Source organism: Nerophis ophidion, linkage group LG08 (assembly GCF_033978795.1).
Source record: "Nerophis ophidion isolate RoL-2023_Sa linkage group LG08, RoL_Noph_v1.0, whole genome shotgun sequence".
NCBI classification, from domain to species: Eukaryota; Metazoa; Chordata; class Actinopteri; order Syngnathiformes; family Syngnathidae; genus Nerophis; species Nerophis ophidion.
Genome location: NC_084618.1, coordinates 57,488,495 through 57,514,710, shown reverse-complemented (window position 1 = coordinate 57,514,710; position 26,216 = coordinate 57,488,495). Strand labels below are relative to the sequence as shown.

The 26,216-nt window shown below is 41.1% G+C and overlaps 1 protein-coding gene and 1 long non-coding RNA gene across 4 annotated transcripts in view; one reads left to right on the top strand and one right to left on the bottom strand.

Annotated features, from left to right (window-relative positions):
- LOC133558007 (testis-expressed protein 2-like) overlaps positions 1-21,815 on the bottom strand; it is a 55,772-nt gene extending 33,957 nt beyond the window's left edge. The window contains exons 1-2 of one of the 3 annotated variants that reach the window (XR_009807882.1): positions 21,569-21,815; positions 14,652-16,007 (exon numbers count right to left, since the gene is read on the bottom strand). Coding sequence is in view for 2 of the 3 variants with exons in the window: in XM_061909057.1 (XP_061765041.1) it covers positions 14,652-15,968 (1,317 nt within the window). In the remaining variant the exon portion in view is untranslated. The remainder of the gene's footprint in view (positions 1-14,651; positions 16,008-21,568) is intronic. The other 2 variants (XM_061909057.1, XM_061909058.1) reach the window with 2 other exon arrangements.
- LOC133558008 (uncharacterized) lies at positions 19,744-20,456 on the top strand. Its single transcript, XR_009807883.1, has 2 exons — positions 19,744-20,069; positions 20,150-20,456. It is a non-coding gene; the product is annotated as an uncharacterized LOC133558008 (long non-coding RNA).
- Positions 21,816-26,216: the final 4,401 nt, after the last annotated feature.

Below are 26,216 nucleotides of genomic sequence, written 5' to 3'. Positions count from 1 at the left end.
TTTCAGTTAATTGCAATTACGTGCCTGGTAGGGCACATTTACTTTAGTCTGTGAAGGAATATGTCAGTAGAGTTGTACATGTGACCTTTGCCTTGACACCCATCCCTTTAAGAACTCATTTGTGTGAGTGAAAGCTTATTGTAAGTGCTTCTGTTAATACAATTGTAGGTTTGAAATGTCAGACACCTAATTTCAAAAATGGGAACGTGGAGGGTTTTGTTTTTTTCGCAGACCTTTTACAGTGTTTAAATAAACGTTTAAGAGAAACTCAGGAAATGGTTGGATCTTATTTTACTTAGCATGTTTTCTCCAGTGTCTCCCTCGCTACATCTCATTAGTTCAGATACAGCACTATTAGTACATTGAGATTTAAAGTAGTCATATGTACATTTTTTTCTTATACATTTAAAACACTTCCTTGTTGAGTTGAGTTTATTTCGAACGTAAACACACTTACAATATGACATGTTATATAATTTACATATCATTTCTCTTTACAGAATGGAGTAGGGTGAAGCAAAGCTTATTTAATTCTACCCGTTTTCCACTTGAGAGCACTTACTAACACATATGTTCACTTATTGTTTTTTTTTGTAACACAATTTACATCTGTGAATCATTATTATGTCATATCTATGTAATATTGTACATGGTAAGTGGGATTTGTTGTATATTGTATAAATTATGTACAAATTATATATATAATATAATAACAATACATCAGTATATATTATATTCTGTAAATGTAAATATTACATATATGTTATATTTTATATTGCTACTATGGTACATTTTTAGTCGACATTGTTTTCGCCCTCTTTTTGTGCCTTTTTGTGCATTACCCTTTCCATCCTTTGTAACTGAGCTATTGTGTGGAACAATTTCCCTTGTGGATCAATAAAGTTTGTATTAGTCTAAGTCTAAGTCTAAGTCTATCAATACATCAGTTCTTGTAATAGATAATTAAGTCAGTTGTGATTAACACACTGATATGCAGAATATCTTGTTTTCAATAAGGTTCAAGATGTTTCTCTTCTTCCTTTTATTTTGTAAACACTTGTAATTTTAACTGTTTTGTAAAGTCTAGTTAGCACATAATTTGATTTATTTGCTTAATCCATTCCATAATTTAACTCCACATACTGATATGCTAAAGGTTTCAAGTGTTGTACATGCGTAGACATGTTGTAAGTTGTATTTTCCTCTAATGTTATATTTTTCTTCTTTTGTTTAAGAAGAATTGTTGTATTCTTGGGTAGAAGGTTATACAGTAGTTTGCTTTGGACAAAATTTTAACACCAAATCAATACATTTCAATATTTTCAATGTCATAAATAAAGGGTTTGTATGTTCTCTATATCCAATATAATGTACTATCCTAACTGATGTTTTTTGTAACACGAGTGAATGTAATGTACTTTTGTAAATATTTCCCTATAATTCTGCACAATAACTCAGATATGGTAACACTAGCGAGCAATAAGAAGTTCTCTCAGATCATTCTCAAAGGAACTCATGCTTTTTTCTGTGCGTAATTTTTTTTCATGTCTTTCTGTTGTCCCATTTCCTCTTCTTTTAGTTTCCTTCAGAGACTGGGAAATCTGGTAGATGATCACTTATGTCGGTTGTGAGCAAAACGCTTGTTGTATCATCACACTGATTCTATCGGCCGATAAATGCTTTAAAATGTAATATTGGAAATTATCGGTATCGGTTTCTAAATTATTGGTATCGGTTTCAAAAAGTAAAATGTAATACTTTTTAAAACACCGCTGTGTACACGGACGTAGGGAGAAGTTCAGAGCGCCAATAAACCTTAAAGACGTGTCCTTTGCGTGCCGGGCCAATCACATAATATTTATGGCTTTTCACACACACGTGAATGCAAGGCATACTTGGTCAACAGCCATACAGGTCACACTGAGGGTGGCCGTATAAACAACTTTAACACTGTTACAAATATGTGCCACACTGTGAACCCACACCAAACAGGAATGACAAACACATTTCGGGAGAACATCCGCACCGTAACACAACATAAACACAACAGAACAAATACTCAGAACTCCTTGCAGCACTAACTTTCCCGGGACGATACAATATACACCCTCCCACGCCCACCCACACCTCAACACCGCCCACCTCAACCTCCTCATGCTCTCTCAGGGAGAGCATGTCCCAAATTCCAAGCTGGTGTTTTGAGGTATGTTAAAAAAAAAAATGCACTTTGTGACTTCAATAATAAATATGGCAGTGCCATGTTGGCATTTTTTCCATACCTTGAGTTGATTTATTTTGGAAAACCTTGTTACATTGTTTAATGCATCCAGCGGGGCATCACAACAAAATTAGGCATAATAATGTGTTAATTCCCCGACTGTATATATCGGTATCGGTTGATATCGGTATCGGTAGTTAAGAGTTGGAAAATATCGGAATATCGGATATTGGCAAAAAAGCCATCATCGGAAAGCGCTCGTAAAAATATCATCAATAAGCATGGTACGGTAACTTGTGATTCTGCTTTGCAGTGTGGTTTTAGGATATAAACTCATAATATACATTGTGTCTGTGAAGTCATCAATGGACGTTTGTTTATTGGGGTTCAAAAGATCAATGTTAAAGTCTCCACGTAAGACTGATTTCAATGAAGGTTGCCTTAAGCCAGTTCTCTATTCCTTCAATACTTGAGTTACTGTAGAGAAAGGATTCATATGGCCCCATTCCTGGGTGGATCTCACGTGAGAGGAAGGGGGTGAAATAATCATTTTGCAATGCATACTGCTGAAAATGATGGAAAGCGCCCCTCTACATAACAGCAGACGCTGTGGTCAAAATTGGAATTGCCACAAAACACATTCTGAAGATATTCAACACTCTAATGTCATCTGTATAGTGGATAGTGCACGCCCCAAATGTGTCACATGTCATGTGGCAGGTAAACCATGACGAATGGGGCCATATGAATCCCCTTCCTACTTTAGGTGACCTATGTGCAGTATATAGCTGATAAATACATGCTTGCTTGTGGTCTACATAATATAAAATGGTGGTTATTTGGTTAAAATTTTAAACATACCTGTATTATGTTTTGCAGACCGTCTTAAAGCTGCTTTCTGACCATAGGATGCGCCCTTTTGTAGGCAATCTTATTTACATGCCTTCATTTCAATTGTGGTTTCCACCCGCCAGCTGTGTTGTAGTTTTCAGCGCTTCCATTGGGAGTCTACTGACAGATAGAAATTCGAACCAGGTTTGTGTGGTATACTGGTAATAATAAAATACCACAGTACCATGAGTTGGTTTTACGTGGACCCTGACTTAAACAAGTTGAAAAACTTATTCAGGTGTTACCATTTAATGGTCAATTGTACGGAATATGTACTGTACTGCACAATCTACTAATAAAAGTTTCAATCAATCAATCAATCAATCAATCAATCAATCAAACTAAACAATACTATCTATAAACTATACTGCCTTTTAGGGGTGCAACAATTTAGGATCAATTAAGTATAGAGATCTGTGATATCTATGCCGGAAGATAGGTATCAATCCAACAACGTTTTAAAAGGGAATCAATCGATTTTATCGATACTAGAAAAAGGAAAACATTGTGTTTGAGAACGGGAGACTTAATATGAAGTTTAACACTTTCAAAAATAGATGTACTGTATTTGTTCGTCTGTGACGTCATCAAAACAAAAATGGCGGATATTACCACGGTGTTCAAATAAGGTCACAACAAACGCAAACACCACAAGACAACATCAGAAATTACAACAGAAAAACTTTCAGCTACAGCAAGATTGCAAAAGCCGTAAGAAATACAAACGACAAAATAATAATGTCAAGGCACAACACAACTTTGGGCCACAAAAGATGCAGCGGACAACACGGGAGTTACAGTGGAGCAAGTTACGGCGACGCGCCAACTTTCGGAACACATCAACTGGCAGCCAAGAAAAAGTCATATATCATCAGAAACTGATAAATACAAGAGATGGATGAAGGACGTTATGGAAATTAGGAAGCGAGGGGTCAACACCATCAACAGGGATGAGACGGCAGTCATGCTCCTGCACACCTCTGACACTGTCCTTTGTGGTAGGACAACATATACTGTATGGCAGGTGTGTCCAAAGTGCGGCGTGGGGGCTATTTGCGGCCCGCAGCTAATTGTTTAGTGGCCCGCCAGACATTCTGGAAATGCTATTGCAAAAAAACACAAAAAAAAGTAGAATGGGGTGAAATCTAACGAGGAAAAGTTGCAATGTTGACACAAAGCTGCCATGCAGCCTGTTTGTTTTTCTTTATTTTGCTCTTATTGCCAATGCTTGAAAAAAAAAGTCCATCCATCCATCCATCTTCTTCCGCCTATCCAAGGTCGGGTCGCGGGGGCAACAGCCTAAGCAGGGAAACCCAGACTTCCCTCTCGCCAGCCACTTCGTCTAGCTCTTCCCGGGGGATCTCGAGGCGTTCCCAGGCCAGCCGGGAGACATAGTCTTCCCAACGTGTCCTGGGTCTTCCCCGTGGCTTCCTACCAGTTGGACGTGCCCTAAACACCTCCCTAGGGAGGCGTTCGGGTGGCATCCTGACCAGATGCCCGAACCACCTCATCTGGCTCCTCTCGATGTGAAGGAGCAGCGGCTTTACTTTGAGGTCCTCCCGGATGGCAGAGCTTCTCACCCTATCTCTAAGGGAGAGACCCGGCACACGGCGGGGGAAACTCATTTCGGCCGCTTGTACCCGTGATCTTATCCTTTCGGTCATGACCCAAAGCTCATGACCATAGGTGAGGATGGGAACGTAGATCGACCGGTAAATTGAGAGCTTTGCCTTCCGGCTCAGCTCCTTCTTCACCACAACGGGTCGGTACAACGTCCGCATTACTGAAGACGCCGCACCGATCCGCCTGTCGATCTCACGATTCACTCTTCCCCCACTCGTGAACAAGACTCCCAGGTACTTGAACTCCTCCACTTGGGGCAGGGTCTCCTCCCCAACCCGGAGATGGCATTCCACCCTTTTCCGGGCGAGAACCATGGACTCGGAGCACTCCCCAGAGGACTTCCCGAGGGACACGGTCGAATGCCTTCTCCAAGTCCACAAAGCACATGTAGACTAGTTGGGCAAACTCCCATGCACCCTCAAAAACCTTGCCGAGAGTATAGAGCTGGTCCATTGGTCCACAGTTCCACGACCAGGATGAAAACCACACTGTTCCTCCTGAATCCGAGGTTCGACTATCCGGCGTAGCCTCTTCTCCAGTACACCTGAATAAACCTTACCGGGAAGGCTGAGGAGTGTAATCCCACGATAGTTGGAACACACCCTCCGGTCCCCCTTCTTAAAGAGAGGAACCATCACCCCGGTCTGCCAATCCAGAGGTACCGCCCCCGATGTCCACGCGATGCTGCAGAGTCTTGTCAACCAAGACAGCCCCACAGCATCCAGAGCCTTAAGGAACTCCGGGTGGATCTCATCCACCCCGGGGCCTTTCCACCGAGGAGCTTTTTAACTACCTCAGCGACCTCAGCCCCAGAAATAGGAGAGTCCACCACAGATTCCCCAGGCACTGCTTCCTCATAGGAAGACGTGTTGGTGGGATTGAGGAGGTCTTCGAAGTATTCCTTCCACCTATCTACAACATCCGCAGTTGAGGTCAGCAGAACACCATCCGCACCATACACGGTGTTGATAGTGCACTGCTTCCCCTTCCTGAGGCGGCGGACGGTGGTCCAGAATCGCTTCGAAGCCGTCCGGAAGTCGTTTTCCATGGTTTCCCCGAACTCCTCCCATGTCCGAGTTTTTGCCTCCGCGACCGCTGAAACCCAACACCGATTGGCCTGTCGGTACCTGTCCACTGCCTCCGGAGTCCTTTGAGCCAAAAGGACCCGATAGGACTCCTTCTTCAGCTTGACGGCATCCATCACCGCTGGTGTCCACCAAGGGGTTTTAGGATTGCCGCCCCGACAGGCACCAACTACCTTGTGGCCACAGCTTCGATCAGCCGCCTCGACAATAGAGATGCGGAACATGGTCCACTCGGACTCAATGTCCAGCACCTCCCTCGTGACATGTTCGAAGTTCTTCCGGAGGTGGGAATTGAAATTTTCTCTGACAGGAGACTCTGCCAGACGTTCCCAGCAGACCCTCACAATTCGTTTGGGCCTCCCAGGTTTGTCCGGCATCCTCCCCCACCATCGCAGCCAACTCACCACCAGGTGGTGATCAGTAGAAAGCTCCGCCCCTCTCTTCACCCGAGTGTCCAAAACATTTTTGAAAGAAAAAGTACTTTTTTTTAATAATGAATTATTGACCTATATATATATATATATATATATATATATATATATATATATATATATATATATATGATGACTTTACACGCATGAGGTGGCGACTTGTCCAGGGTGTACCCCGCCTTCCGCCCGAGTGCAGCTGAGATGGGCTCCAGCGACCCCACGTGACCCCGAACGGGACAAGCAGTAAAAAATGGATGTATGGATGATCAGCTTTCGGCCCTCGAAAACAATTTTTTAGCCTACAAAATTTGGACACCCCTGCAATATACTAGAGCCAAAGGGGAGGGTCAACTCAAAGAGAGGCGGAGAGGATGGAGATTTCGAATTGAGCCAAGAGTGAGTGTGTGTGTGTGTGTGTGTGTGTGTGTGTGTGCGCGTGCAAGCTGCGTGGAGGGCTGAGAGATCCTTTAAATGCATACATTATTCATATAAATGACAAAATAAATAGTGTCCCTATTTGCCGGACTCCATAAGGGGTCTGGAATGTTATCCCTGTATCTCCTGATGCCACAGACCCAATACATACCCATTTTACTCCATTTTAGACATCAAAGCATGGATGGCAGTGAATTTCCTACAGGTCAACCAGGACTAAACAGTGGTTTTAGTTATAGGCCCTAAAGGCCAGAGAGAGAAACGTTTACCAAAATTACAAGATTTTAAATCAAATAAAAGTCAGCTCAGACTCTGACTTTTATCCCATATGATGGAAATATTACAAAATAGGTTTTTATCATCTTAAAACCTAGCCAGAGTCCACCTGTTTCTCTTTCAGGCCACCAAGGAGGTGCTAATGCATGATTTTATTTCCAGTCGTTTCGACTATTGTAAAAAAAAAAAAAGAATATCAGAACTGTATAGTTGTTACAAAACTCAGCAAGGAATGTGCTGACGAGTATATTACATCAGTTTTAAAGTCGCTGCTGTTAAGATTGTACTGTATACATCTGCGCTCTTACTCTGTGTGGCTGTGTTGTAGAGTTTGGATGTTGTAGCGCATGTTCTCCCCTTGGGGCGCTCTGGTGCTGTGTAGAGTTTAACACTGCAGCAGTTGTGTGTTCAACAGAAGAAGAGAATAAAGTATCCTCGGAGAGAGGACGTTGATGTTAAGGACTCGATGAAAGTGTCATTCATGTGCACGCATAAAGAACTCCATTAAGCTCAAACACCTTAACAGGTTATGGGCCCAGAAACCCCAGTGATTCCAGCCACCTCAAGAAAACAAGGCGAGGTAGCGTTGAGTCGACGCACGAACAGAGAAGCCAAGAACGTTTGCAGGTGTGCACTTGAGCTAACAAAGGAGAACTGCTTGATCATGGATAAAGGTAATGCAAACGTGAAGTATAACACAGAGCATAAAAGGAACTTAAGCCAATAAAGTAGCGTGTACTCTCGAAGAAGAAGAAGTAAATATTTGAGCTAATTAGCATAGCATAGTGCTAAAGTGCGGAGCTTAAACAATAATGGCGGCTCGTACTACTGGAGCAGTATCCCCGCAAGTGTACTTTGATGGATCCGAAAGCAAGTATGACCTTTGGGAAGCAAGGTTTTTGGGACACTTACATTTTCTAAAGTTGAAAGACACTGTTCTAAATCAACCAGTAGGAGAAGAGCAAGCAGCAGCGGACAGAATAAAGAATCCAGACTGCTATGCAGAACTCATAAGGTTGATCGATGATAAAAGCTTGTCTTTAATAAGACATGATGCTACATACGATGGCAGGAAAGCACTGAAAATACTGAGGAAGCACTACTCAGGAAATAGCAAGCCACGAATAATCAACCTGTACACGTCCTTGATAAAACTACAGAAAGCAGACAGAGAGTCAACTACGGACTACGTCATCAGAGCCGGTGAGACTCTCAGTGTTAGTCTCATCATGGCCATGATTCTTGGAGGCCTCCCTGACTCGTACAAGCTATTAGCTGTACATGTAACACAAAATGAAGACAGTGGGACATTTACAGATTTCAAAAGGAGATTACGTATTTACGAAGAGTCAGAGAAAATAAGTACTGCTGAGCCAACAGACATTGTGATGAAAACGTTCACAAAACAGGATAGAAATATCCAGAAGAAGTACACCAGCAGCACTCAAAGTAGAAGTGAAGATGGAGATCTGACATGTTTCTGACAGGTAAGCGAGCTTTAAAAGCGAAGTGGGTTTATACACTCAAAACAGACACGGATGGATCTAATAAATATAAGGCGAGATTTGTTGCTAAAGGATACGACCAGAAAGTAGGAACTGATTACGAAGAGACGTTTTCACCGACAGCTGACATGTTAAGTGTAAGAATCCTCATGCAGAAGGCGGCACAGGAGGACCTAATCCTACATCAGATGGACGTGAAGACCGCGTATCTGCACGCACCCATCGACTGTGAAATCTATTTAGAACAACCACAAGGTTACGAGAAAAACTCTAACACTGGTGAAAAACTGTTATGTAAACTGAACAAATCATTGTATGGACTCAAACAGTCGGGCAGAAACTGGAATAGAGTGTTACACACCCATTTATGTGACAATGACTTTGTGCAAAATGATGCAGATCATTGTGTGTATACGAGAGAAAAATATGGTCAAAAGGTAATACTTATTATTTGGGTAGATGACCTTATTTTAGCTGCTTCAAGTGAAAAATCAATGCAGGATGTAAAAAGAATGTTAACTCAGGGATTCAAAATGAAGGATTTGGGAATCCTAAAACATTTGTTAGGAATAGACTTTGAACAAACAAATGGACTAGTCAAAATGTCACAAGAGAGATATATGAAAAAGGTTTTACCAAGGTTTGATATGGAAAATTGTAAACCAAGAGAAACTCCTTGTGAACCAAAATTTGAATACGCAGAAAATATTGAAAAGTTGAAACAACCAAGACAGTACAGAGAAGCAGTGGGAAGTTTAATTTACTTATCCACATGCACTCGGCCTGACATAAGCTTTGTTGTGAGTAAACTATCTCAACACTTTAATGAACCTACTATGGAACATTGGAATACAGTGAAACATGTATTCAGATACCTAAAAGGTACATCAGAACAAGGACTTAACTTCAAGAAGAATGTAACTGAAAGAATCGGTCTGACAGTTTACTATGATGCAAGTTGGGCATCAAGAAACAGACAGATGTAGCACATCAGGCTATTGTGCAACTTTGTGTGAAGGCAGTTCATTCATTTCATGGAAGACAAGAAAACAACCAACAGTAGCTCTTTTTACCTGTGAAGCAGAATACATTTCTTTAGCTTCAGCTATACAGGAGTGTCTTTAGATTGAACAGCTACTAAAAGGACTTGATAACTATCAATATGTTAAAACAAAAGTGTACGAAGATAATCAAGGTACGATTGCACTCACTAAAAATCCTGTTAAAGATGCAAACACATTGATGTGAAATACCTTAACAACTGCATTGGCTCCCCATCCACATCAGGGTAAATTTTTAAGTTGTATTATTAGTTTTTAAATGTCTTAATGGCCTTGCACCTTCTTAGCTATCTGACCTGCTTTTATGGTTTCAACTCTCGCGAATCCTGAGGTCCTCTGGAATTTGCCTCTAATCTTTACCAAATGCCAGAGCAAGCACCCACGGTGAGGTGACATTTAACCACTATGGCCCCCCACCTGAGGAACAGCCTGCCAGAGAGCCTGGAAACTGCGGACGGTTCAATAATTTTTAAAAGAAGGGTTTAATCAGCCTTTTTACAGAGCATGTTGAATTCTAATGTTTTTTATTATTTGTGTTGTGTTGTTTTCTATCTTATCTCATACATATTTTCAATCTTATATATGTTTCATATATATATACTTATAATGTATATATATATATATATGTATATATATACACACATACATACACACACACACATATACATATATATATATATATACATATACACACATATATAAATAGATATACACATGATAAATAAATACTGTGATAACATCGGACAAATATATATATATATATATATATATATATATATATATACATATACGTGTGTGTGTGTACATATATACAAACCCCGTTTCCATATGAGTTGGGAAATTGTGTTAGATGTAAATCTAAACGGAAAACAATGATTTGCAAAACATTTTCAACCCATATTCAGTTGAATATGCTACAAAGACAACATATTTGATGTTCAAACTGATAAACATTTTATTTTTGCAAATAATCATTAACTTTAGAATTTAAGAATTTTTAGAATTTGATGCCAGCAACACGTGACAAAGAAGTTGGGAAAGGTGGCATTAAATACTGATAAAGTTGAGGAATGCTCATCAAACACTTATATGGAACATCCCACAGGTGTGCAGGCTAATTGGGAACAGGTGAATGTCATGATTGGGTATAAAAGCAGCTTCATGAAATGCTAAGTAATTCACAAACAAGGATGGGGTGAAGGTCACCACTTTGTAAGCAAATTGTTGAACAGTTTTAGAACAACATTTCTCAACGAGAAATGTAGAGATTTTACCATCTACGGTCCATAAAAATCATCAAAAAGTTCAGAGAATCTGGAGAAGTCACTGCACGTAAGCAGTGATATTACGGACTTTTGAGCCCTTAGGCGGTACTGCATCAAAAACCGAAATCAGTGTGTAAAGGATATCACTACGTGGGCTCAGGAACACTTCGTAAAACCACTGTCAGTAACTACAATTGGTTGCTACATCTGTAAGTGCAAGTTAAAACTCTACTATGCAAAGCCAAACCCATTTAGCAACAATATCCTGAAACGTCGCCGGCTTGACTGGGCCCGAGCTCACCTAAGATGGACTGATGCAAAGTGGAAAGGTGTTCTGTGGTCTGACGAGTCCACATTTCAAATTATATTTGGAAACACAGGACGTGTTCGAACATCAAATATATTGTCTTTGTAGTGCATTCTGTTATGATCCGCCCTCCGGATCATACATTGTTTTGGTTTTTGAGTCATTTTGTGTTCTTTTGATCTTTTTGGACTCATCCTGTTCTTAGTTTTGGCACTTCCTGTTTTGTCGTGTTGCCATGGTTTCTGATTTGTTCCACCCAATCTTGTTTTTACGCGCACTGGTTTTTTGATTATTGCCGTAGTATTTAAGCCTTGTGTTTGTGTTTAGAAGTATATATGTATACATATATATATAGTCTATATGTATATATACATACATATATATTCACATATATATATATATATATATATATATATATATATATATACAGTATTTACATATATACATTTGCATACATATATAAATATATACATATATGCACATGTATATGTATATATGCATATTTATAGATATATTAGGTATATACAGTATAATTATAGTGAAATAGTTCAAGCTAACACAGTCATTAGCTATGTGCACATGTACACATTTAATCGGATTAAGAGCCTAACCGGTATAAAAATGTTTAATGTGCACTCGCCATTTGGAATATTCTGACCCAATCACACACGTTCATATCAAAATTTAATTCCGATCCAGCCGGGTGATTTATGCCGCTTGTCATTCAGATTGTAGCACATGAAAACACATTTTGTGAAATTCAAGGTTAGAATTTTCCTCACTGCGCATGTCTTTGATATCAGCTTTACTTTGGTGGTAGAGTGGGTACTAAATATAATAATCTCATAATCGAGAAATTGTCTTGCTGCTTTCTTCCCCCATTCAATATGTACAGAAATAGCATTGTGTATTCTGTTGAGAATGTTGCTTTAAAACTAAATACGTTTTATTTGGATCTTTCGAGCTACTTGAAGTGCTAACTGCTAGCCGCAAACACGTACACAGAATGTCATAACATGAAGACGCGCCACAGCCCATACATAACCACAACATAAAAGGCACAGAACAGCGCAATTTAAATTTTTTTAGGTGAAACAATTACAAAAAAAATACCATAATAACATCGGACAAGCAGAAATATACAAAACCATGTTTGTTTACAGGTGAAGTCTACTGCTTTTTCAGCACCTGCAGTGAGCAAAGTCTTCCAAAAGATGGTGCTATGGCATAAATAATAACACACCTTTCTGTTTATGTTAGGTTGCGCGCATGTCAAAATAAAGTATTCCGATTTAAGGTGTGATGCATGAAAATGCACGTCATAATCAGATAATTTTTTTCAGGGTCCATGTACTGTACACAGTAACATTCTAATCCAAATCATGATCAGAATAAATAAATGTTGTCCATGTACACGTGGCTACTGTAAAGTTAACTAGTTGCCATCTATGGAATATGGTGACCTTCATCACCTCCAGTGACGTGTGGTCAGGGGAGACAGGGGAGGCAGTGAGGCAGGGGAGACCTGTGATTATGCAAATAAATAAAATACATAATCATAAAATAATTGTAATTGTTAGTTTTTAATTTTCATTTAGCTTCACCAATTTGGATGATTTTTTCTTCAAAATTGCAGAATTTTTGCAATCCCTCGTAAACTTCTCTGTCTGCCATGCAGCCGGAGCGCGTTCTTGTCTGGTGTGTTGTTGAGCGTTCAAAACGGCAGAGAAAAAATTCTGAGGTGAGGCAAACAGTTCTCGTGTCTCACGATAGGGGCGCTCATGATCAGCGACATACAGTGGAGTAAGCGAGTCAAGTGCCGAAAGGAGTAACATGTTTTGTGTGTTGGTTGAGCCATCAAAACGGCAGAGAAAAAAGTTTTAAGATGAGGCAAAAGGGTTCTCGTGCCTCACCAGAGGGGCAGGGCGCTCATGATTCCAGACATACGGTGGCCTCAGCGGGTAAGTGTCGCAGCGACTTATTTTTTCCGTCTCGTGCACCCCGATTTTCAACATGGATGACTAAATTTCCGCATTTAAACAGTTTTCTAAAGATGACTTTCAAGCGAAGCAGGAGATAATTACTAAAGGACGACCAACGCCGGAGCTGTATGGTTTGTTTCTATGAGCAGTACGGAGAGTTACTCACTCTTTCCAAACGGAGCGGTATACTTGAAATGACTGGCTTTATGGATGTTCTGCAAGGAACCGCCTTTTCTGCTTTCCTTGCCTTCTTTTTTAAACCTGTGGAACTGTGTGGACTCAAATGGGATTTTGTGATCTAAACAATTGGCAAAGAAGCCTCACCAAACATGAGCGGTCAGCTTCTCCTATTGAAAGCTGGATTGCGCTAAAAACGTTTGGGAGGACGAGGACAAACTTGGCTTTGGATGAACAGCGGCGACTCAACATCAGTGTCTACAATGCTAAGGTAAAAGAGAACCGCGCGATTTTAAAAGATGTCATCAATGCGACCTGCTTCCTCGCCAAACAGCAGCTAGCATTTCGTGGCAATGATGAGAGTATGAGCTCTGCTATTCGCGGCAACTATGTTCAACTCTTAAAAGACTTTTAAAACTGAAGGAAGTGAAGGAGGACCTTTACCAGAAAGTGACGGCTATTTTTATCCAGAAGGCCCTGCACATGGACTTCATTTTTAAGTAAAGGTAAGATGGCGATAACATTATTTTTGTTTTGTTTTTAATGAAATGCACATTTTGTGGGCGACAGTTTGTATATGTAAAGAATGCAGATATTAAACATAATCTGTAGACTGCTGCCAATCAAATGGCAAATAATCTGCGCAGAGCACGTACTGTATATTTGTAAATCTGATTCTGACTACGTCAGTGCCTCACCATCTATAAACTTCACCACACATCACTGATCACCTCATATGCTGTATGACAATATGGGGCTAAACTCTTCACACATGATGCTGCTGTATGCTCTGGTTTTCACTTTGGCTCTTGTAGGAACATTGCAAGTTCTTTTGTCACTTAAAAAAATACAGAGGACATGACCTCAATGTCCTCAATGGTAGTTACGGCCACGTGTACAGTAAATAGATTTCATTTTTTTATCCATTTCTGTCAGAATCCAAAGAAACTGATCATGATCTCAAAACTACATACATCTATCCATCCGTTTTCTACCGCTCATTCCCTTTGGAGTTGCAGGGGGCGCTGGTGCCTATCTCAGCTACAAACGGGCGAAGGGCAGGGTACACACTGGACAAGTCGCCACCTCATCGCAAGGCCAACACAGATAGACAGAAGACATTCACACTCACATTCACACACTAGGGCCAATTTAGTGTTGCCAATCAACCTATCCCCAGGTGCATGTCTTTGGAAGTGGGAGGAAGCCGGAGTACTCGGAGGGGAACCCACGCATTCACGGGGAGGACATGCAAACCCCACACAGAAAGACCCCGAGCCCGGGATTGAACCCCAGACTACTCAGGACCTTCGTATTGTGAGGCAGACGCACTAACTCCTCTGCCACCGTGAAGCCCCTCAAAACTACAATAATAATAAAAAAAAACATATTTACCTTAGTGATATCAGGCTCAATGGAGGTATCTCTCAGAATCTCCTCTCCTAGAAGAGACAGTGATGGTCTAGCCCCGGAAGAGCCCATTCTTATAAGCAGGAGTCCGAGTAAAAAGCCCAACGCCAGCCCCAAAGCCAGACCAGAGGAGTATGGATTCAGAGGTAGGGTAAAATAGCCATAGGATAGAACTGCCACAAAGAATAAACTCATGCATGGTGGAGGATTAGGTGGGTGGTAGGTCCTAAGTGGCAGTGATGCAATCCGAGGCAGTCTCTTTGTCTGTTGGTGAGTATCAGTGGAAAAAACATGCTGTATGTCTCCATCTGAATAAGATCCTAGCTCTTCATTCCTGTGACTTTTGCAATGATGCACAGGGCACGTGCTGCAGGGACTTCTTCCAGGATACCTAACCGAAGGCCAGTCAAAAATCTCACCCTCTGTTCTGCCACTGCTCCTCACAGGAGATTCCGAGGGCCCCGTATCTGTGCTACTTTCCCTGCCTAAACCTCTGGAGATGACCTGAGTAGTCTTAAACTGGTGTTTGGGGCTTCCCGTGCTGTCTTCTCTCATGATCTTGTTGAACATACTGCTCAGTGGCTCGTGGACTGCCTCAGAGAGTTTCCGTTTGGTGTCCTCTAGTTCCATTTTGAAGAAGCCACCTTTCAGACCCTCGCCACTTGGTGAAAGCATGCTAGGAGATGGCGGCGCTGTCCGAGAGTCCCCACTGCTTCGGGTCTTGGGTTGCGTAAGCTGCTTCAACAGGTGAAGGTTGAGACGGGAGTCCGATTTAGACTGCGACACCTCAGGCTCAGATCGTGAGAGTTCGGTGGAGATGGATTTCACAAGGCTGAGAAGGGGTTTTGGTCTAAGGGTGGAGGCTTCTCTGAGTTCCAACTCTGTGGAGAGCGACTTTACCAAACTGGCCAAGGGTCGATGAGTGGGGGAGGAAGGCCCTGGAGAGAGGAAGCCGGGGACTGTAGTGGAACAATTCCCAAGAGAACCGGGAGACGAGGGTGAAAGTGGAACGTGGAACTCTTGGGACACGCTGCCATCACTAGAAATAGGCTTCTGAATAGAATGAGACACTGAGGGGTAGTACTCATCGTGATCAAGCGAGAAGATGAGTTCGCTCTCATCCAGGCTGCTCCACTCTCCTTCTGTTCCCGTCAGCTGGATAACGATCCCTCGAGGTTGGTGGCGCTTCGTTCCAAGCACGTTAGGAAGAACATCTGGGCTGTGGCTTTCCTGGAAAGGTCTTCTACCTCCTCTTGCATCCTCCTCACATCCTTGCTCCCAATTATTTCCACTTGCTGCCATTTCGTGACTACATGACAAAGCCAAGGCACCTAAAATTCACTGCAAGAGAAGAAGCACGAAAACTGTCAGCGGAATTATTACGCCTGGGGGGCAAAACAAATGAAAGCAGACAAGGGATGAGCAAGGCATTCATTCCTCATTTTGCCTTTTTTGTCAAAAATAAACTGCTTGCCATCTTGCCAATTAGGTATTACTCTGTGGTCATATAGGTGAGCTGTTGAGTGGGAATTTGTGTGCTTGAGTCTGGTGTGGGAATCGGTGCCAAGTCAGTGCCTCTCCCAAAGCTGATGCTCCACATTTGAATGTGAGGCAGGCATGCAAAAATAGACTAGAAAAGCTCTCAAACTCGCCGGTTGCACAAACAGCAGCAACTGTAGCTTGCATATCATGTCTTTTAAGAGTTTTATTGCAAGTGAAGTTTGTGCACCAATAATAGGAATTCAAAAATACATCAGGACTAAATAAATGATGGTGTTTGTTCCCCATAATGTTTTGAGAATTTTGGAGTGTTTTTTTGCCTTGAAAATCGTGCAGAAAGAAGTCATCAGGCTTCAAATGTTTTGTTTTAGTTGATCCCACAGGTGTTTGGATAAGATGGAGTTCATGCCTCTTCAAGGTTGGGCTTCGTTTGAATTTGAACGATTCCTGTTCTGGTTCTTATTCCTCGTTTCGATTCCGGTTCCTAACGAGTCTCGATTTCGATTCTCATGGTTTTGATAAGTGTTTCTTAACCAATTGCTGCGCCGTGATTGCCCCCATAGAGGCCGTCAAAAAATATCTGGTACTCATTTGCAATACACTTTTCCACCACGTGTGGCAGTAATACAATCTTAGACAAACAGAAGAAGTCTAGAGCTAGAGTCATTGAAAAGTTCTTGAGCACAAAAAGTATGTCTAAAGTGGTGAAGCTGTTTTTAATTTGCATTTTCATTTTATTGACAGTTTATTTAAGTAATATATTCAATATTATTATTTTTTATAAATTTTTATAACACCTGGCAGTAATAAAACATTTAAACTAACAGAAGAAGTCTAGAGCTAAAGTCATTGAGAAGTTTCTTAAGCGCAAAAGGTATGACTAAAGTTGCATTTAAATTTTTTTGACAGTTTAGTTAGGAAACATATGCAATATTATTATCTGTCATTAATTTATCCAACATTTATTTATTTTAGTGCTACATAATTGTATGTACATTTCTTTTCAATCGTTTTTTTAGTCCCTTCTTTTGCACTATATTTGATTTGTATTTATATTTTGTAATCAGCCTGACGTAAGCTTTGATAGTAATCTTTCTGATTAACACATGGTTTTATATCATTTGACAGGGTTTTTCCTGTTAACCTGTAAGTAAGTTAGATATAATTATTCAATATGATTCACACAAGGAGTACGATTACTAATTCAGTGTTTATATTTGAGAGGCCCTTCTGTGGTGGAAAAGTTGGTCCCTTAGGTCAAAGAGATTAAGAAACTCTGATTTAAATGAAGCGCACGGTGGCGGAGGGGTTGGTGCATCTGCCTAACAATACGAAGGTCCTGAGTAGTCCTGGGTTCAATCCCGGGTTCAGGATCTTTCCAAGTGGAGTTTGCATGTTCTCCCCGTGACTGCGTGGGTTCCCCTCTGGGTACTCCGGCTTCCTCCCACCTCTAAAAATATGCACCTGGGGATAGGTTGATTGGCAACACTAAATTGGCCCTAGTGTGTGAATGTGAGTGTGAATGTTGTCTGTCTATCTGTGTTGACCCTGCGAGGAGGTAGAGACTTGTCCAGGGTGTATCCCGCCCTCCGTCTGAATGCAGCTGAGATAGGCTCCAGCCCTGCGACCCCAAAAGGGACAAGAGGTAGAAAATGGATGGATGGATGGATGGTTTAAATGAGGGTGCAAAACCAAAGTAAATTTTTTAAGAAATGTGTCCTTTAGTCATTCTTCGTGGATGTTCAGGGCCTATTCTTTCCGTCAAGCATCAAAACAAAGAATCCAAATCAAAAATAATTAAAGGATTCCAGAAATATTGGAATTTTAGTCCTGGTTTCTATTAATCCTCGATGCCCAACCCTACTTGTCCCACACCAAACCCAACCAACCAAGCCTTTATGATTTCTGTATATGCCAAGAGAGTAATGGGCCTCACTAAACTGTGCAAAAAAGATTATTCAGGGGGTATTTTTGTTATTGTTTGAGACATTGTTATTTTTGAGTGTGGTTTTCTTTGAGGACCTATTTCCTTCATTTCCCTATAACGAGTTGTAGCCCAGGGATGCACCTAAAACGCATAAACAAGCTCATATAACTACAAGTTGTAATCAAGGTGGTCAAATCTGGAAAACCCAAGCGAGACTTTTCCCTTTATGGGAGCTATAGCGTCCTATGGACCAATCAGATTTATGTAACAATATTACAGGTTTGTGTGGCATGATTTCAACCAATTCCACAGCAGATGGTGGATTGTGACTAATCTGCTCGCACCCAAACTGCATGCCAGAGAGATAAAACCTCCGAGTCACACATGCAGACATTAGAGCGTCGACATAGATTTTCACATGGGTGGGAGGAAGGAGGACCAGAAGGGTGACAGAATGTTCACACACGTCCTGTGATTGGGATCTGAATCGCAAGTCTATCTGATTGAAAGTTTGCACCTTCCATGGATTGCGTTAGTGTTTATCATTAATCTCTAAAATAACGGAACGCTTGTGATTTAAACAAGTGTAATTTAAAGTCTTCTGCAGATATTACTTGCATTGTACAAATAAAGACGCCACTGTTTCAATCACTATTATCATGGCTCCTTCAATACTGCGTGTATGAAGTATCTAAAAGTAAAATCCGCCACAAGTATACCATTTAAAAAAAAACAAATGATGCAAAGAAAATTTTCGTTAGCCCGTCAATGGGCTTGTCCGTTGCGTGTTATCATCAAGCTAGCGGTATAAAAGCCAACCGTTATCCTGATGATCTTGCATTACTTTTTTCAGGCAATACCAAAGTTTATTGCTGATATAATATATAATTCCTACATGTATGTGCACTTAATGTGTATATTAATGTAAATTTTTTTTGTGTGCTTAGTTTTACAATAATTACATCTGTCAGGACTATGACTATGATTTGTTTTGCTTCTTCGATGCAGAGGGAATTTGGAACGAGCCAGGCGTGAATTCAGGTACATGATTAATTTATTAAGCACTAAATACAAAAATAAGCAAACAAAGGGCGCTCACAAAGAGGGACTGATACTAGACTACAAAATACAAGCATGAAACAAAAACACTTGCTCGATGGCATGAAAAATGAACTATAAACAAAACTAGCACAATGGCTTAAATAACAAAAACTTACTTGACGTGGACAAAACCGAATAGCATGGCATGAAGGTAGGAGCAGCATGTAGCAAGCAGTACAGCATAAGCAGGAAGTAGAATGCAACCAGCATTAGCAAAGTTCCCAGGCCGATGAACAGAAAATAAATTATTTAAATAGTGACTATGATGATGAGAAACAGGTGCGGGACTGAGGGCAGGGGCGTGAATTGGAGACCAGGTGGAAATTAATGTGTAACTATGGAGAACAACCAAAATCAGGAAGTGCAAAACGGGAAACAAGAGTCCAAAAACAAAACATAAACATGATCGAACATAAACTGATTTACAGGCATGACATCAATAAACCACCTCATCGGAAGTTTTTAGAATCTCTAATTTAAAGGACGGTTTTACCTATCTGATAAACTAAATTCCAACATTCAGAATAATACATGCAAATAAACGAGGGGAGTACAAAGTGCAGCTGTTGTTACATTGTAGTAAAACAATAAAGAGCCACACTTGAAATCTAGAGCAAAACAATAACATTTAACAAGAAAAAGATGTGGTTGTCACAGCAGATGTTCAATCCCGCATGCCATCTGCAGCAAGCGCAGCCGGCATCTCCACTCGGAGCGCACCAGGACACGCCCTTACTCGCTCTTCCCGCATCGCAGCCGCGCGCCTGCACATCTGCAGGCAATCAGCAATCAACACACTTGGTTCTGATAAGGACATACGGAATAAAGACCAGCGGACCCGAAGATCCAGTGCCGGAATCTAGTTAACTGTTGTAGTAAGCATCCAGTCTCTGGCTTCCCTCCTCATACCTACTTTTCCTCTGCCCATGTCTTATGTCCTCTGTGTCCCCCGCAGTGTTCCTTCACTATCCTGTGATCGACCTGTGTGCCTCGACTTTCCACCGGACTTTGGACTGCTTCACTCGATCCTCGACCCACATTTGGACACGGACCTTGTCACCTCTCTCCAGCCCCGACATCTCGCATGCCCACCGACTGCCTTCTTACTTTGCCCCTCTGGATTGTCGAAGGATTCAGCCAACACGCATGTACAATAACCTCTGGTAACATTCATATTGCTAATTCTTCACATCGTCTTGCACCATTCATTTTGAGTAGCATACACACTCCAACATATCATCAGCTTCAATAAACCTATTGAAGATCCCTGCTGTTGCGTCGTCTCCTTCCCCCGCCATACGTAACAATGCTGGTACTAATAAATACTAACAATATTTGTCCTTAAATATATTTGTAACATTTTGTATCCTAAGACTACGTCTCCCCGCTAACCTGGTAACGCCTCGGGATCCCCCGGGAAGAGCTATACAAAGTGGCTGGGGAGAGGAAAGTCAGGGCTTCCCTGCTTAGGCTGCTGCCCCCGCGACCCGACCTCGGATTAGCGGAAAAGATGGATGGATGGATGGATGGATGGATTTTGTTTCCTTTTTTAAAAAACAACATACGTCATATCTATTCAAGCAATTTCGTACCTCCGGTACAAAAGTGTACTGCCTCAAATATGCTCCCTTGACAAAATTGGGCTACATTTTGACTCAATATAGAGATGTTATGATGTTTGTGTTCTGCAATCTCGTCAAACATGACCAGCCATGATCTCCGATCAACGTTAATTCCGAGTTTAACGGTGAAATCTGACAAATCACACTGCAGGGCTTATTGGCTAAGCCAACTTTTGGCAGGACGTGTTTTCAAGTGAGCTCATCCCAGCGCCCCCAAAGTCATTTTCAATGTCAAAAGTCTGCCGATTTAGTGCAAGGCAAGAGGTCGCTGGAAGATTTGATGTTAACATGCAAATTCGTCATGGGATTATAATTACTAAAAAGGTCATAAAGAACATACAGTAGCTGAAATGAAAACAGCTGGCTTAGTACTGTATTCAGAGAAGAACATATGGTCGTAGAATCATTATTTAAAGCATTTCACAACTTGATGAGTTGTGTGGTCATGTGGAAACCTGTTGAACTATTTTGTACTAATTGAAAGACATAAAATGGAATTTGTACCCTGCAAATGTTTCTTGGATGGCAAGCTAGGACTTGTGGCACCTATAAGAATTATTAACAAGTTTCTGAAACTCTAATAAACACATGTCGCAGATCTGCATGCATGTGTCAACTTACTACATAAGCTTATACGTTTCAGCTTAAACCATTTACATATCAACACTCGGTCAGTTCAGCCTTATGGATTATATTGCACTTCTTTGCTGTGCCAAAAGATGATATGCAGGACATAGATGGAGTTTACTCACCTGCATGTTGTGCATGGCAACAGGATCAATTTGATGGTCACAGTTGTCTTCACAGTCCATCTTCCATTTGTCTGTGCGAGGACTGAGTAATGAGGAGGAGTCTCCATGCACACACACACTCTCTCTCTTTCATACACATCTATTTCTCATGCCGCCACACACCTTCTCTTAAGCCAACTGCCTGTATCCAGATGTGTCATGCGCTGCCGAGAATCACAGCTCACCAACTGATTATGAAAAGCATGGCCGCCCTGCATGATAATCCAGATTTAGAGTAGGGCAGCCCCAACAGATGCACACAAACAAACCCTCAAACAAACACACACACACACACACACACATTCACATACACGCACACGCAAACAAACTCTCACACACAACTGCAGTGTGCATAGTAAAGGATGCTGTACCAAAATTGTCTTCATTACTGAGTCCAGTGCAGCGCTTTTCCTCTGGTTCTCCCTTCATCTTGGCCTATATAGGGAGAAAGAAACACAGTCAGCCCCTGATGTGACAGTATGAGGGACGGGGTCGAGTGGTGTTCAGGCTCCAGCTGCGTGGGTAAAGGACAATAACTTCCATCCATCACTGACTAAAGGAGATGTATTTAAGTAGATGAAGAACAGAGTAATAACCATGGGGCCCATTACATTTAATTTGATCTGTATCGATATGTATCTATATGAGCATTGAAAAGAGAATAGGAGACGAATAAAATGGGCCACATTTGAATTCTTATTTGCATCAAAATCAAATTAGTTACTGCTTTCAAAATTGATGTGATAGTTTTTTTGAAGGTTATTTCATCATGTTATCACATACGGTTTACACATAATTCAAACTTCAAGTGCAATATAATGACCCACCTTCCCAGACTGCTGGACTTACTCCATCCTCAGTAGTGCAAAAATCCAATGCACGGAAGGCCAGATTTGACAGGGAACGTCAACAGCCTTGCAATACCGCCTACAAAGCCCTTCAAAAAATATCCAAACATTTCCATTAAGGTTTTATATACATGATGTGTGTATATATAAGTAGTGACAAGCACATTCATAATAACATTTAATATTTACGTATTTTGGGGCTCTATAGCTCGGTTGGGAGAGTGGCCGTGCCAGCAAATTCGAGGGTTCCAGGTATTCCCTGCTTCCGCCATTCCGTTGTGTCCTTGGGCAAGACACTTAACCCACCTGTTCCCAGTGACACCCACACTGGTTTAAATGTAATTTAGATATTGGGTTTCATTATGAAAGCGCTTTGAGTCACTAGAGAAAAAGCGCTATATAAATATAATTCACTTCACATTTTGATCATTTTAAGCGTACACGGCGCGTTCATTTAAAAAAAGCATCACAATGTTTGCTTTTCTTTTTCTTCATCATTGATTATTACTCACTGCAGACTTTATGAGAGCCAACAAACATAATAAAACATCACTTAATGTGCAATGTCTGCTGTCATTAGGATGTCGACTGCGGGGATGTTCATATATTCCAGGGGTCCTCGAACTTTTTGACTCGGGCAAGGCAAGGCAACTTTTTTTATATAAATAAATGATAAATGATAAATGGGTTGTACTTGTATAGCGCTTTTCTACCTTCAAGGTACTCAAAGCGCTTTGACATTACTTCCACATTTACCCATTCACACACACATTCACACACTGATGGAGGCAGCTGCCATGCAAGGCGCCAACCAGCACCCATCAGGAGCAAGGGTGAAGTGTCTTGCTCAGGACACAACGGACGTGACGAGGTTGGTACTAGGTGGGATTTGAACCAGGGACCCTCGGGTTGCGCACGGCCACTCTCCCACTGCGCCACGCCGTCCCGTTTACACGTTTACAACAATTTTAAAATTGGACCAAAGTGCTTTACAGGTTTGAAAACATTGAGAAAAAAAGCAAAAAAAAAAAATAAAAAAATAAAAATGGCATTAGGTTAAAAAAATTTGGCCGAGGCCCTACATATATATATATATATATATATATATATATATATATGTGTATAAACGCAACATTATTAATATTGATAGTACAGATAATTTGATCAAAAACTCCTCAAAACAGCCCACTACCTATAATATGGGCTTTTTAAACATAAGATCATTGTCTCCCAAAACGTTATTAGTCAATGAGGTCATCATAGCCAACAATCTTAGCTATATGAATGCGCATATTGTCCGTCCCCTTAAAAAAAGGGGGGCGGGGTGGTTGCACTAATATACAACGAAAACTTTAACCTTAGTCCTAACCCAAAAAAATAAATATAAATCGTTTGAGGTGCTTACTATGAGGTCTGTCACACCGCTGCCTCTATACCTGGCTGTTATCTACCGCCCCCCAAGACCCAATTCGGACTTTATCAGTGAATTCTCAGAGTTCTTTGCTGATATAGTGACGCACGCCGATAATATAATTATAATGGGGGACTTTAATATCCATATAAATACCCCATCGGACCCACCGTGCGTGGCGCTCCAGATTATAATTGATAGCTGTGGTCTTACACTAACAATAAATGAACCCATGCATCGCAACGGTAATACGATAGACCTACTGCTTGTCAGGGGTATCACCGTTTCCAAAGTTATGATACTCCCGTATACTAAAGTAATTTCCAATCATTACCTTATAAAATTCGAAGTTCAGACTCATGTTCGGCAAGCTAATAATAATAATAACTGCTATAGGAGCCGCAACATTAATACGGCCACGACGACTCTTGCTGGCCTACTGCCCTCGGTAATGGCACCATTCCTCACTGATAACCTCACTAACAATTTTAACTACGCCCTGCGCATAACCATTGATAGTATAGCACCGCTGAATTTAAAATAGTCTCCAAAAAGGCGTGCTCTATAGTTTACAGGAGAAACTAGAGCTCAGAAATTATCATGTAGAAAGCAGGAACGCAAACTGCGCGTGACTAAACTTGAGGTTTTCCATCAAGCATGGAGTGATAGTTTAATAACTTATAAACGCATGCTTGCCTTAGCTAAAGCTAAATATTACTCAAATCTCATCCGCCTTAATAAAAACGATCCTAAATTTTTGTTTAGCACAGAAGCATCGCTAACCCAACAAGGGACTCCTTCCAGTAGCTCCACCCACTCTGCAGAGGACTTTATGAATTTCTTTAATTAGAAAATTGAACTCATTAGAAAGGAGATTAAAGACAATGCGTCCCAGCTACAACTGGGTTCTAGTAACACAGATAAGACTGTTTATACGGTGGATACTGCGCTTCAAAATAGCTATTCTCATTTTGATGAAATAACTTTAGAAGAATTGTTATAACGTGTAGATGGAATAAAACAAACAACATGCTTACTTGACCCACTTCCTGGGAAACTTATCAAGGAGCTCTTTGTATTATTAGGTCCATCAGTGCTAAATATTATAAACCTATGACTTTTCTCCTGTACTGTTCCCCTAGCATTCAACAAAACGGTTATTGATCCTCTCCTTAAAAGATCTAACCTCGATCCTGACCTCATGGTAAACTATCGACCGGTGTCTCACCTTCCCTTTATTTCGCAAATCCTCAAAAAAATTGTTGCAAAGCAGCTAAATGAACACTTAGCATCTAACAATCTATGTGAAACCTTTCGATCCGGTTTCAGGGCAAATCACTCTACGGAGACAGCCCTCGCAAAAATTACTAATGATCTATTGCTAACGATGGATTCTGATGCGTCATCTATGTTGCTGCTCCTCGATCTTAGCGCTGCTTTCGATACAGTCGATCATAATATTTTATTAGAGCGTATCAAAACACGAATTGGTTTAACTCTTATCTTATTGACAGGATGCAGTGCGCCTCCCATAACAATGTGATCTCGGACTATGTTAAGGTAACGTGTGGAGTTCCCCAGGGTTTGGTCCTTGGCCCTGCACTCTTTAGCATCTACCTGCTGCCGCTAGGTGACATCATACGCAAATACGGTGTTAGCTTTCACTGTTATAATGATGACACCCAACTCTACATGCCCCTAAAGCTGACCAACACGCCGTATTGTAGTCAGGTGGAGACGTGTCTTAATGAAATTAAACAATGGATGTCTGCCAACTTTTTGCAACTCAACGCCAAACAAACGGAAATGCTGATTATCGGTCCTGCTAGACACCGACCTCTATTTAATAATACAATTTCAACATTTGACAACCAAACAATTGAACAAGGCGACTCGGTAAAGACTCTTGTTATTATCTTCGACCTGACTCTCTCCTTTGAGTCACACATTAAAAGAGTTACTAAAACGGCCTTCTTTCATCTCCGTAATATCGTTAAAATGTGCTCCATTTTGTCTACTAACGACACTGAGATCATTATCCATGCATTTGTTACGTCTCGTCTCGATTACTGTAAAGTATTATTTTCGGGTCTACTCCATGTCTAGCATTAAACGATTACAGTTGGTACAAAATGTGGCTGCTAGACTTTTGACAAGAACAAGACATTTTGATCATATTACGCCTGTACTGGCTCACCTGCACTGGCTTCCTGTGCACTTAAGATGTGACTTTAAGGTTTTACTACTTACGTATAAACGGTCTAGCTCCAGCCTATCTTGCCGATTGTATTGTACCATATGTCCGGCAAGAAATCTGCGTTCAAGGGACTCCGGTTTATTAGTGATTCCC